A 14,131-nucleotide genomic window follows, 5' to 3' on the forward strand; every position below is an offset into this window, starting at 1 on the left:
TAAACAATAAAAACAGAACAACCATCAACAATAGTAAAAACGAGAAAACAATATAGTTTCCGGAAGCGTTAAGGGGGCATGAAGCCTTTATTCCCTTTAAAAAGAACTGCAGAAAGGATACCAAGACTAGGAAATGTTATGATCAGATGCTTAGCATTGTCTTATTAAAAAGCCTTCCTGTTTTTAGAAATAATTGATATCATAAATACACAAAAACAAAAATACTTTGTCTTGTCTTTGGCTAAAATGATCAAAGGTCTGGAGAACAAGCCCTATGAGGAGCGGCTTAAAGAACTGGGCATGTTTAGCCTTCAGAAGAGAAGGCTAAGAGGAGACATGATAGCCATGTATAAATATGTGAGGGGAAGTCATAGGGAGGAGGGAGCAAGCTTGTTTTCTGCTGCCCTACAGACTAGGACACGGAACAGTGGCTTCAAACTACAGGAAAGGAGATTCCACCTGAACATCAGAAAAAACTTCCTGACTGTGAGAGCTGTTCGGCAGTGGAACTCTCTCCCCGGGGCCGTGGTGGAGGCTCCTTCTTTGGAGGCTTTTAAGCAGAGGCTGGATGGTCATCTGTCGGGGGTGCTTTGAATGCGATTTCCTGCTTCTTGGCAGGGGGTTGGACTGGATGGCCCATGAGGTCTCTTCCAACTCTACTATTCTATGATTCTATGATTCTTAAACATTTCATTCATCATCTTAATAAACCCCCAAATCCATTTTCTAATTGTTCAAATTAGAAAAATGGAAAATAAAACTATTTTATTTCTTAAAATATGTCTTGGAGCCACCGGTGAGTGAGTTAAACTGCTGAGTGGTTGAACTTGCTGACCGAAAGGTCGGGGGTTTGAATCTGGGGAGCAGGGTGAGCTTCCGCTCTTAGCCCCAGCTTCTGCCAACCTGTTACATGTTATTGACTGCTGTCGTGTTGGCTTCAACTTATGGTGATCCTATAATTGAGAGGCCTTACACGGAGTATTAAATTGGAGTATTGTACATCTAGCCTGGGGCCCCTGGTGGTACAGTGTGTTAAAGCACTGAGCTGCTGAACTTGTGGACCAAAAGTCCCAGGTTCAAATCCCAGGAGCGGAATGAGTGCCCACTGTTAGCCCCAGCTCCTGCCAACCTAGCAGTTCGAAAACATGCAAATGTGAGTAGATCAATAGGTACTGCTCCGGCGGGAGGGTAACGGCGCTCCATGCAGTCATGCCGGCCACATGACCTGGAGATGTCTATGGACAATGCCAGCTCTTCGGCTTAGAAATGGAGATGAGCACCAACCCCCAAGTCGGACACGACCAGACTTAATGTCAGGGGAAACCTTTACCTTTACCTTTTAAAATATGTCTTAAAGTAAACCAACAGGTTGAAAGGCCTTCAGGTTTTTTGACATATATATTCTTCATATTTAATGATGAAAATTATGTAAAGAGGGAGGGAGATTAAATGTCCTATTCAGGATCTGTTTTCCTGATGGGCTATTTTTCATAATATAATCCACACACAAACAGAATTTCCATTGGACTTAACAAAGTTAGAGGTGAGTAAGATGCTGAAGTACCAGTTACAACAGAGAATGTTTGGGGATGATGTCCTCCAGGATGAAATTTAATTGGAGCTTGCTGATGTTTCCTACAAAACCTAACCAAGACAGTGAATGTAAGCTCCTAATGATTTGTTAGGCATAGAAGAAAATACTGTTGAGCGTTTTTGAACATGAAGTGGACATCTTAAGTTTTATTTGAGGAGATGTTATCCCCACCTGTTGCAGCTAGACAATGTTAGGGAGAAGATATGCTGGGGAGTTAAAAATAGTGGGGAGCTGTCTCTATCCCATTTCAGGAATGTGCTTATGCTCTAAGAGACCTTTGATTGATGGAAATATATACCCTGCAACTCGGATAGCATCTGATAGCATTGAGAAGAATGTTCAAAGCCAGCATTTCTCAGAAAGGCTGGTTGGTATGAACATTGGTTCTCAGGGCTATTCTTCATTTAGAATTTTACAAACAGGATGATGCAGGTCCTTCTTGCTCATTGCTTTCATATGTAGGTGCAGTTTGGGGAGGACTGAAACAATCAGTGTTTGTTGTAATTTCAATATTCCATAATTGTCTTCTCTACAGGTTTGCAACAACAATCAGAACTGCCATTGTTTCAGTGGATGGGCTCCTCCATTTTGTGATAAATCTGGGAATGGGGGAAGCCTGGACAGTGGACCCATGCCTCCAAAAGGTTGGTCTGGTTCATGTTATTTGTAGGAATGACCTATGAATTTGGGGGGGGGGGGGGGAGTTGGTGCAGCTAAAGGTTAGGGTGGTCAGAAGCAAGAGAGCACATTTAGACCAATATAGCTGGGTAGCAGTGGGCATTAGATTGGTAGAGTTTTCCTCCCCCATGTGACAAAAAACAGCAGCAGCAGCACTTGCTGCAATTCATCTTTCACTCAGGTATAACAAAACACAGGATATCTGTCCTCTTTTTTGCATCTGATTAGCATGGGTGAAAAAGCATTAAAGTAGGACACAAGTAACATCAATGCCTTTCCCTTGTGTTTTTCATGCCAGATCTTCTTCCAATCATAGTTGGAGTCATGGTTTTTATTGTGTTTTTGATTGTGATTGGAGTGGTTTTTTGCTGCTATAAATGGAGAACCAAACTTGTGCCACTTAAGAAGATGATCACAACCCCCAAGGAAACCCAGCAATTCAGGTGAATGTTTGTTGTATACTGGTAACTGGAATATTTTCCTTTCTGCAGCTAAACAGATCTGGGACCGAATGTGAGGTTTCCTGTGGCCCTATGCATACTCCTCATATTTGAAAAGTGTCAAAACCACAGCTAATTCCTTTGTGCAGTGTAAAAATTCCAGTTACATCCTCCCTCAAGCATTCAGTTCCCTCAAAGTTCATCATAATAGCTAAAATGGTGTATTGGCTTGAGAGTTAGACAACAGCTTTGGAGACCAGGGTTCATATCCCTGCTTGGCCATGGAAACCCACTGGGTGACCTTGAGCAAGACACTCTCTTTCATCCTCAGAGGAAAGCAAAGGCAATCTATCTTTAAACAAATCTTGCCAAGAAACCCATGTGATAAATTCACTTTAGCGTCATCAAAATTAAAAATAATTTGAAGGTACACAACAACAATAGAGTCCTACTGAACCAGTCAGATGGTGCCATTGTTGGACTCCCATGAAGCTCCAGAAGGCTCCTGGATGTCATCAGGTGCTTTTGTTGACAACAGCAAAGGTGCCCTTATGATCAGAGAAAAGGATCGAACCACATGTGGACAGTGGACCAGTTCTGATTAAAGCCTGTCCAGCTGTTCACACTAGCCCAACCCCTCTCAAAGCAGGGTAAAACCAGGTTAGCTGATTTTACTCCATGTTATGGACTAGAGACCCCTTGACAGTCATTGTATGTCCAGGAGCAGGCCTGTAGCGGGGGGGGGGGGGGGTTACGGGTTCAACCCCCCCCCCCTTAAATTTTTCAGGTTATAAAAAAAACTGGTTTACTCATGAATTTTAACTGGTTAACCAAATCCCCATGCTAAATCTATGAGACACAAAACATTAAGAGTCCCTCCAGGCACTATCTTAAGCAGATATTGACAGGTTTGTAGCGGGCGTGGAGGGTGCTAGGGATTCAACCCCCCCCCTTTTTGACTTCTAGGGTTTGGGCCAGTGTAGATTAGATCTAGGCTGGAGGACATTTGGATCTAGTTTAACTCAGTTCTTCCCTTACCCACCCCCCACATTCCCTCTTTGCACTTTTCTGTTGGTTAATCCCTAAAATCAACCAACACGTGGGTATGCTTTCTTCTGTATATTTCTAACCTACTACAGTCAGCACATCTTTGAATTAGGATTGTACTGTAATTCTAGGTGTATTTTTCCCATGAGTGTAGCTTGTTCTCTCGAAACCCTGTCTTAATTTGTGTCTTTTCATTTCTTGTCTAGTCTGAATTATTCAGGTTCTTTTTGTATGGGGAATCTTGAATGGTAGATAACCATTAAACATGGTCATTAACAAACAACTAGAAATGGTTTGTGATTCTTGTTTTCTTATGTTTTTTTGAAACAGCACCCCTCCTCCTATTCAGAATGTTGCAAATGGTCATGCCAACCCAGCCTTCAAACTGAAAACCCCCCAGGAGCAGAGAAAGGTACTTCAGACAGTTTTGTATGGATATGAATAATGCTTTATTTTCTACATATTCTTAACTCTGACTGTGCTGACCCTGTGCTGATCCAAGCTAATGATTTCTTCATACTATTCACATAAAAGATAGGATTCAAATCCAAGATTTTGGTAAAGGCATTGTTTAGGATTACAATTTTCAGACTTCTTCAGGAAGATGTCATTCTAAAAGTTATTTTCCCCAGGTCTGCCAGCGCTTGTAAATACAAGACTACTCTCTTGTTATACTGTACAAAAACCAGGATCAAACAGCACTAGTTTGGGGCCTTCCGAAAGACAATCGGAATTATCTCAATGCAAATTTTTGCTTGTAAATTTTTAGTCCCTTACTATTTTAAAGTCTTTTTTAAAAAAATTAATTGTTTTGCATGATGAATTAGTATTTATATTTCAAACAGAACCTACAACCAAGAGCTCTGCAGATTATGAGGCAGAAATGTCTAAATTAATAAACAAAGATAAAGAGGAAAAATATACATGGTAATAGTATTGAAATTTGCTATCAACACATAAACATGTTGGATTGGTTTCAGCAGGATGTGCTTTCTGCGGTGAGAAGGACCTACACTTGATCTTCTCCTTCCGTCAGCAAAGTCTCATGACTTTCTAGACATGACTGGAGGGACTGCCATAGGGAAAAGGGAGATTCGGCTTGCCTATTTGCTTGCATTTAAAACCCATATATAATCCAATGTCAAGAGTTCTCACTGAGCATTTAAAGTCTCTAAAAAAAAAGCTGAGCATTGCTAAAACAGCAATGGTTTTGTCAAAAGTTTCTTGTGTGGTTTTCATATAGGTTCTTGGCACACAGAATATTCCTCCTAAACCAGAAGTACTTTACTGCCAACCGCCACCTGAACTTGGAGTCCATACCCGACCTCCACCTCCTCTCCCAGCTAACTACACAAGGAAACCTCCCATTCCAGCGGGGCAGAGTGAGACAAAGTATTTACCCCGAAGGACTCCGCCAAATAGGCCAGCACCTCCAGCTCCAAAAATCACTGTTTCACAGGTAAGAGTGTTTCAGTAAGATGAAGGACCTCTCCAGCAATGGTCTCACTTGTTTCCCTCACTTGCTAGGAGTTCACAGAGTAAATATATGATTTCTGGAAGCCTGTGAGCTACCTTTGACATCACTGTAGATATATTTGCAAATGTGTGCAATTGTAATATTAAGATAATGTTGAAATTTCTGTTTGGTACAGTTAGAAACAATACATTTTTGGTGAAAGCCTCCCAAATCCCCCAAGCAGCATAATTATGTTTGTTGGCTGGGGAACTCTGAGAGTTACTGTTAAACCCCCCCCCCCCCCCCATTTTTTGAGTTTTCATTTGGTGAATACTTCTCAACCATTACTTTTGGCCACTAGTTATGGAAATGTTACAACACTTAGCACTGAAGAGTAAGAATACCATGTAGTGGGCAGTAATAATAGTCTGAGTGACCTTCTATGTCCACCTATCATGAATCTTCTATGTCTACCCATCTTGACATTGTGTGATGGAAACTGGTACTCTTAGGGATATTTCTCCACCTCTTATTCTTCTCATGAGTCCTCTCTTGACCTTCCAAGATATAGTTAGGTTTAGATCAGGACCCTGAGTAATTTTCCTATCTTAGAATGGAGTTCCTACAATAAAGTTAAGTATCTTTCTCTAAGCCATTGGTGTGTTTGCTCCCTATATCAAGATCTCTAACTACTGCACCCACTTTAACACTGTGCACTAGGACTAAACATTTGTATAACCAATACACACACACACATGTATGTATGTATGTATATTTCCTTGACATTCCTGATGCAGAGATCACGCATTGGCACTAATGACCCAGCAGGGGGAGGCCTTGTATCAATTTCCCTAACACAATATTAATCCCTAAAGGCAAGCCCTCCTGAATGAATCTTGCCAAGAAACCCCTATGATAGGTTTGCCTTAGGGCCATCATAAATTGGAAACAACTTGAAGGCACACAGCAACAAGAGCAACAACAACAATGACAGCAAGAACTATTGTAGAGAGCTTGTTGTAGTATATGAAGAACACCAATCAGAACATCATCTGATGCCCCTTCTACACTGCCATATAATCCAGTTCAAAGAAGATACCAGTAATCTGGATTTTATATAGCAATGTAGAAGGGGCTTTCCTGATATCTCTCATCTGTTGAATGATGCAACCTGGTTTAGCATTCACTTCTTCAGATTTGTGTACGCTATTCATTTTCTGGGGTCTGCAAATGATGTAAGCCAGTGTGGTCCAACCTTTAGTTACCCAAGGGCCAATCAAACTTTAGTATAGGAATGTGAGGGCCAGAGACATTCCAGAAAGAGAACAAATTACATAATTAATATTGAATTACATAATTAAAATATTAATATTGAATTACATAATTAAAATATGTTTCCAGTAAGAAAGGCAAGGGCCAATAAAAATGAATTGGTGGGCTGCATGTGGCCCATGGGCTGCAAGTTGGACCACACTGATGTAAGCAGTGGACTACAGTGGACCACAACGGTCATTAACCTTATCCAGAATATCCCATTGTGAGGAATGCTGGAAGTTGCAGTACAATATCTGGAGGGATCCACTTTATGTATCTTGTTTACAAGTTGGAATTGTTGCCCCCATTTGCTCCTTACAGAGAGCTTGTGGGGTGTTCTGGCCTGGTGTATACATCTCTGACAGAGAAAGTGGGTTGACTCAAAGGCATTTTGTGTGGGAAAGGAGATAGTTGAATACTTTCCCCCTTCTGTGTGGAATGGCCAGTGCTGATAAGACTCTGAAAGGCTGCACCTTCTGAGATCCATTTGTATTTCATTTTGATCTCAATAGCCCACCTTCCTTATGGTGGGGAGGGGAGACATAGTGGAGTTCTGCCTGAAGAATATTTATGCTACACTCTGCATTATAGGGTCTCAGCCATTGAGTATTATCCTCTGGATAATGCTCAGTGGCTGAGACCCTGTAATTCAGCATTTACCACAAACATTCTTCAGGCGGAACTCCACTACGTCTCTCCTCCCCACCATAAGACTCACTGTTGAGTCACTGCTGCCTCTCTCCCATGGCCATTCAGTAGCTGGTGGAGAGTAGGGCTATGTTCTCCTAGAGACACAGAGAGACAGCATCTCCTCCAGAGTGCTCAGCAGATGAGATAATCATTTTGCTTATAGTTATGGTTGCATAACCAAATGCTTCTCTGATCAATCTCAGTTTCCACCAGTTGTGGAATGGCCATGGTGTGCAAGTGAGTTGTTACAATGAAACAGTGAATGCCACTTTTTTTTGGGAGGGGGTGAAATAACCTCCACAGTGATTCAAAAAGGACATATGCAGGTATTTATTGGATCTTCACCTACTTATTTCACTGATAATAGGAAAGTGGGTTGAAATCAATGCTTTAGCTACCACAGGACACTTCCTTGTTTTCTCCCATTAGAAATGCATTTTTCTTCTCTGAACATTTTCATGCCAGAAATCTAACAGTTGCACAGCATATTTCTGCACATAAAATGCTGTTTGTCTTCTACAAAAAATTGTATAAATTTGGTGTTGTTTTTTTGCAGGGGGTTGGTTTTGCTCAGAATAAGGATGCTTCTACATTTAGAATCTTGGGAGCTGTAATTTTACTATATCTTTAGCTTTCTCTGCCAAATAGTTCTGGTGCCTCACCAAAGTACAATCCCAGGGTTCAACAGCATTAAATCATAGCAGATAAAGTGGTGTCAAACTTTATTAATTCTGCAGTGTGAGTGCACCCTGAATCTCAAGCTTCAAATAGTCTCCAAAAGGTGCAGAGTTTTGAAAGTCTTCTTTGTTGTGAGAAGAAAATAGTTTACATTATTTGTTGCTTCCTTCAGGAAGAAAAGTAGTAGAGTTACATCCCAAGTCGTTAAGGTTGTATAGCAACTCTATAAAAATGTTAAGAAAAAGGTCTGCAATATATTACTCTTTTGCTCTAGAATTCCTCTCGGCCCCAACCACCTCAGAAGGCTCTCCCTGCTAACCCAGTTCCTGGAAGCAACAGAGCTGGGCTGCCCAGGATAAATACAGGCACAGCAGCAGGACCATCACATGGTTCTTCAAGGAGTGTGGGAATACACAGGACCTTGACAGAGGTGAGATATGTAATGTGAAAAAGGTGCAGAGAAGTATGAAACAAAATAGCTTTCCCAAAACGCAGCTTGGTGTAGTGTTTCCAGTGTTGGATTAGATTTAGTGAATTCAGTTTTGAGTCCCCTTCAGAGCCATGACATTCACTAGATGACTTGTTCCACTAACTCTGTCTCAGCATGACTTCCTTCATAAGAATAAAATGGGAAAGAGCAGGACTGTGTTTGTTGGAGGAAAGGCAGAATATAAATGTAAGTGATAAATTTGTGTAGAGAGTCAGCGTGATATAGCAGTTTGAACTTTGGATTATGGGCCCATCTACATGGACCACATATCCCAAAGTGCCTGAGAAGTCTCTGGAAAGCTCCTGGCCATCACTTGGCACCTTTGCCAACGTCAGTAAAGGCACCAATGAGAGTTAGATAAGGGAGGGGGATTGCTCTTTGCTCCCTTCCCTTCTCCAAGTTGCATGGACATCTTTTGTTGACATTAACAAAGGCGCTGAACAATGGCCAGGAGCCCTCAGTCCATGACCATCACTATGGTGACAAAAATGACAAAGGTAAAAGTAACTGCCCAGTGGGGCTAATCAGAGTTTAGGCCAACTGGACAGAGGGGACTCTTCTCCTGCCACTGGCACAGTTCAGGAGAGGAGACATGTAAACCCCATGGCAGAATCAAGTGCTGGTTCAAAGCAGCAATAATTTGGACCAGCTCTGGATTTTGTGGCCCATGTAGGTGGGTCCTATGACTCCAGAGACTAGGGTTTGAAAACACACGAGCTGACCTTGGACAGGTTATCTCCTCTCTGCCTCACATGGAGAAAATGAATAAATAGTGTATTAGGGAACATATTTATGGCATTTTATCAGATGCTTGACAACATAGTTATGTGTAGATCACAAAGATTTTTTTATTCAGTAACTTCATAAAAATGCAACACAGAATTGTGTTGGAAACCTTTCTGCTGCAGTAATTTGATTTATTTTTGTAAACTTCACAACTGTTGAGAATGAATGCTGGTACTAATGATGACCATCGATATCAGTTTATAACCTACTCAGAATTCTTGAGAAGCACAATTAAAAAATACCCTATTCCCAGATATTCTGGGTTGGAGACTTAATTGTGAAACATGTTAGCAGCACTCCGTGGAACTTATTTCTGGGTAAACAGAGATCAGGCTCTCATTCTTGTTATATTAAGAGAACATAGTTACAAAATATGTCCTGAATCCTGTTGGAGACTTTTGTCTGTATAAATGAATTTACAGACGCAGGAATTAGAATTGTGCAGTTGTGTACCCTCCATATCCAGTAGTGGGTTGTTGTTACATTGTTGCGTAGCAGAGCCAGCAAAGTGCCCAATGCTCACTGGTGCCTGAGGCACAATGAGACTAGTGCATATTGCTCCTGATATGCATCATGTCCTAAAGTGCATTTGGCACCAATTCACATTGGGCTGTCTTGTTGGTGGACCATTACATATCTTAGCAGTTCAGTAAAAGAGTTTCTTTGCATTTTTTCAACATACCTAGGTTTACATAAATTAACATAATTTTGCAGACCATGTAGGATTCTGGTATATGTTGTCACTGAAATGATGTTATTCTTGCCCATTCTCCTACCTAGGATGTCACTTCTTTTATCTGAGTTGACGTCTATCACAGAAATACTCACAGTCATTTCCTCTTTTCTAGAACTCGGCAATCAAGAGTACTGGAGCAGTAAATACCCTGAAGTTTCAAAGCTGAAATATGTATTGCAGCTGTACAGTCCACAACAGTGTCTTTCTGGTTTGACCTGGGATTTCCATGGGCCTCTTTTCCAGGAAGATGACATAAGGGGTCATGTACAAGTCTCAAATTACTCTCTCATTTCTTATGTGACTCAGCAAGGCCAGTTTCAGGGCTGGCTTGAGCAAAAAGATCTACCATTTTTGGCACAGGTAGATGCAACTTTCTTGGAAATAAGAAGGGATTCCATTCATGCACACCAAATTTCATTGACCTTTACCTTTTGTGTTTTTTTCATTGCAAGATTTACATGCTTTAAATGGTGCTTATGAGTTATAGTGCAATATACTGAAATGAGAAAGGAAGAGGCTTCAGTTCTCTCCCAAATGACAAGCTATAACCACGAGCCAGTGCATTTTTCTCAATTTTCCCAGAACACCAATGAACATTGTTCAAATCATAGTCATACAAAGAAGCCAGAAATCCTCATATGCGCCTGCCATTACTTTCATGGCTAATAAAATTGTCTCTAAAGTACTTTATGACATGTGGAACATTTCCCCAGTCTTGCTGAATTTTGCAGCATAATATTTTTGTAGTGATTTTTTTGCCCATCTTCTAAGAAAATCTTCCAGGACTTGGTCTTTATCATGTGTATTTTGCCCATTTGGGAATTCTCCTGTTTTTTTGTAAATTGAACCGTCTACTTCTTTCAGCCTAATATTGATATCTTAACAACAGAGTCTGTTCAGCTACACAGAATATGGGGAGGGTTTTCGGTGAGAGCATATTGTTTTCTGTAACAAACTCCATGGACTCCGATCGTCCCTTCATCTGCCCTTTCAGTCACAGCTGTTTGTATCATCTTTATATGTAAACATCTGCCATGCCCCCTCCTGTAGGTGAGAAGTTAGAAGTAAACATTGTTAGAAACATAGAACCAAGAGAGCCAGTCCATCCCAAATGCAGACTGTTGTCAGATGCATCTTATGTGAGCTTTTTCTCTGTGCTAAAGTCAGTGCAGGGTGAACGACTCCAGGGTTGGGGAAGAGGCCATTCCTCCAGATGTTTTAACTTTTTCACCCAGATAATCCAGAGTACATGATCGCTGTGAAGGTTTATGTGAATTGTAGTACAAAAGACAGAGGGCCAATGTTCCCCATTCCTGTTGTAAGATTAGTTTCTTAAACAATCATATGCAGAAAATGGTGCAAACTAATTTTAAGATTTGCTGTTGAATGAATACATGATTGGAGCCATGCCTTGCCACACACACTGTATACTTTGATGTGTTCATGCTTTTTCCTACATGGGCATTATATCCACACAAAAACAGATTCTTGTTTGAAGCAGAATCAGATTTCAAAGTCTGAATTAGCCCTGGTTAATACTTGGAAATGAGACCACCAATGAGTATGAGATGCTGTAGGCTATATTTCAGGGGAAAGGACTGGCAAACTACCTCTGATTATTTTCTGCCTATGAAAACTCTCTATCAAATCCTTGAGGTTGTCATAAGGGAAGTGACTTGAAGGCACACATACACACATAAATACACACGTCAGTTCTGTTGTGTCCCATATTTTAAACATAGTTTGTTGTTACTGTGTATTTTCAAATCATTTCCAATTTATGAAGACCTTGCTTTCTTTCCATGATTTGTTCAGAGAGTGTACGCTCAGCATCATTTTTCGTGTATTTATCTTTCATTTGGACTTGTTTACTCAGGAAATTTGCTCTGTTAGGGTAATTACACTTAGGATAGCTGCACCCTTGGCTCACAAGCTGGATTTCTCCAAATTCATGCTTAGTGCTGTGCAACTAAGGGTTGATGCATAGCTTGTCTGGCTTTGCCCTAGTTTAGTTGAATCAACTAATCTCAAGCAATTTGAAAATAACTTTAGATTAAATTTCAGTGAAACCCAAATGTCCTTTCAATCTTTCTGATTTGAAGTTGTTTTTGAAGTGATTTTAAAAAATCTATGGCAAATTTGTGATAAGACAAAGCCTTCAGACAAGACACTAGAGGCAAACTCCATAGATCTAACATAAAAGGGAGTTAACATTTAGTGATTACTGCACTATCACAGTATTTTGCTACACATCATCTCAAGGGTAGACCAAAGCTCATATACGTACCATCCTTCTGGATCCCATGTTCCAACTATTCTATGGTTACATAACCATCCCCCTAATTCAGTGACCAGTTGGCTCAAGAGAACTACTACATTTCCTCAATATTCTTTAACTATTAGACAGCGGATTATATCCTATCCTCTGGGGTTTGGTTCAAAGACTTCTTGTGGAGATCAAAATCCTTGGATCCTCAAGTCCTATTATATATAATGGTATATCAAAATGATATCCCTTTATATAAGATGACAAAATCAAGTTTTGCTTTTGAGATTTTTAAAAACAATTTTCAAATGGTTGATGGTTTAATCCATGGAAACAGAACCAGTGGATGCAGAGGGCTTACTGTAATTGGGCAGCTTGGTGTAAGCTACTTTTTTGCATATTTCCTTGTCAGCAACATTTTTACTGATTTGAGGTTTTACAAACATTGACTCAGGCTTAGAAAAATCTTGTGTGTGGGGGGGGGGTATCCTTTGCGTTGTGTATTTTCTTTTAATTTACTTTGCAATATTTTGGTGCTAAATATAGGGAGTTTTTATTTCTTATCTTGAGGAGATGGAACATGAGCCAAAACAATCTATCAGGGTGCTGTTAATATAGAGAACTTGTGTTTTGCTAGCTGCAGTACCATTTTTTGAATTGTCCAAGTGTTTACTTTAGGTTTAGTTATCTTCCTTTAAGATGCCCCGAAGCAATGCTCCTTCATACAGGTGAAAGACCAAATAGAAACCCAACACCATGGTACTACAAACATATTCTAAACTATTATTAACAGCAACTGCTGTATCCTAACTTGTACCTTTTCTTCTTGCCAATGACTACATGTCTTCTGTACCAATATCCAAGATGGAAAATGTTTGTCTCTAGAATATTAAGTAGTCATCAGAGCTGGTCTCTGTGCATTAAATCTTATGCCTTTTCAGGGTAATGTGATCAGTAATCCTTCACTGAAAACTGTGAAACACCAAGAGGTTAGAAACATCTTAATCTAATCCTTCATAAATTAATTCTAAGTCTTGCCATTGGTTTCATGAAGCCTCCACCTCGCCTATCTCAGAATGCTTCAAAAAATGTCCAAAGAAAATATTTTATGTTGGAAAGATTGTCACCAGGTCTCAAAAGGAACTATTTTAAAGTTCCATATTGAAAACATTAGAACTCTTCTTCCCTTTCAATGCTGCAAAAATGTGGCTGTGTACAGCAACAATCCCCATCTTCTGTGGTGTGGCAACCAAGATTCTCCATGTATTGAAATAGCACCGAATGGCTGCTTTACAGCTGATGTGCCATGGAGGTAATCTATATTAGCTCAATTTTCCTTTGCAATTTTTTAAAAGAGCCTTTTCAGTACTGGGGATCAGCAACTCTATTCCAAACAAATTAAGTGCGTCATAAATATTGTCTTTTTATGTTATGATGAAATGGGAGAAAAATAATGAAATGTGGGTCCAGTTCTATGCATGTTTACTTAGGGGCAAAGCCCACTGAATGATGGTGGACCTTGCATCCAAGAAAACATACACAGAGGTTCTCATTTTTCTGATTTTGGGAGAGCCAATACACCATGTGTCCACATTTTATGTGTTGCAAGTTTACAATATGATATCTGTGCATCTATGCAAATACTTGAATAATGCAGTTTGTTGTGCCTTTTGCTTTGTTATATTTAATAAAAAATCTGGTTATTATTGCATGTGGGTTGTGCTTGTGTTGGGTAATGAGGGAGACAGTTTGAATGACTACTCAGTACTTCCTTGTGTTGCTCACTACGTTGATTGTCCCCACAGAGAGAACATTATGGCTTGGTTGCAAATTTCTGTTGCTACCAAACCCATGCAAGAAGAAAAGAAAATGATTTTTTTTGTTATACCAGCACAGGATGCTGCATTTTGTAGGCTGAGCACCGACAGTACACATTGTAGGGCAATAGAGAAGGAG

At 40.2% G+C, this 14,131-nt stretch overlaps 1 protein-coding gene across 3 annotated transcripts in view; it reads left to right on the forward strand.

The window, feature by feature from the left end:
* The window catches only part of adam19 (ADAM metallopeptidase domain 19), a 72,102-nt gene extending 58,216 nt beyond the window's left edge, over nt 1-13,886 (forward strand). For 2 of the 3 annotated variants that reach the window (XM_003223477.4, XM_062970237.1), the window contains 6 exons: nt 2,130-2,238; nt 2,571-2,715; nt 4,090-4,171; nt 5,003-5,218; nt 8,172-8,327; nt 10,022-13,886. In XM_003223477.4, the coding sequence (XP_003223525.2) occupies nt 2,130-2,238; nt 2,571-2,715; nt 4,090-4,171; nt 5,003-5,218; nt 8,172-8,327; nt 10,022-10,075 (762 nt within the window). In that variant the 3' untranslated portion in view covers nt 10,076-13,886. The remainder of the gene's footprint in view (nt 1-2,129; nt 2,239-2,570; nt 2,716-4,089; nt 4,172-5,002; nt 5,219-8,171; nt 8,328-10,021) is intronic. The other variant, XM_062970236.1, reaches the window with a different exon arrangement.
* The last annotated feature ends 245 nt before the right edge of the window (nt 13,887-14,131 follow it).

The sequence above is a fragment of the Anolis carolinensis genome, chromosome 2 (assembly GCF_035594765.1).
Source record: "Anolis carolinensis isolate JA03-04 chromosome 2, rAnoCar3.1.pri, whole genome shotgun sequence".
Taxonomy (NCBI): Eukaryota; Metazoa; Chordata; class Lepidosauria; order Squamata; family Dactyloidae; genus Anolis; species Anolis carolinensis.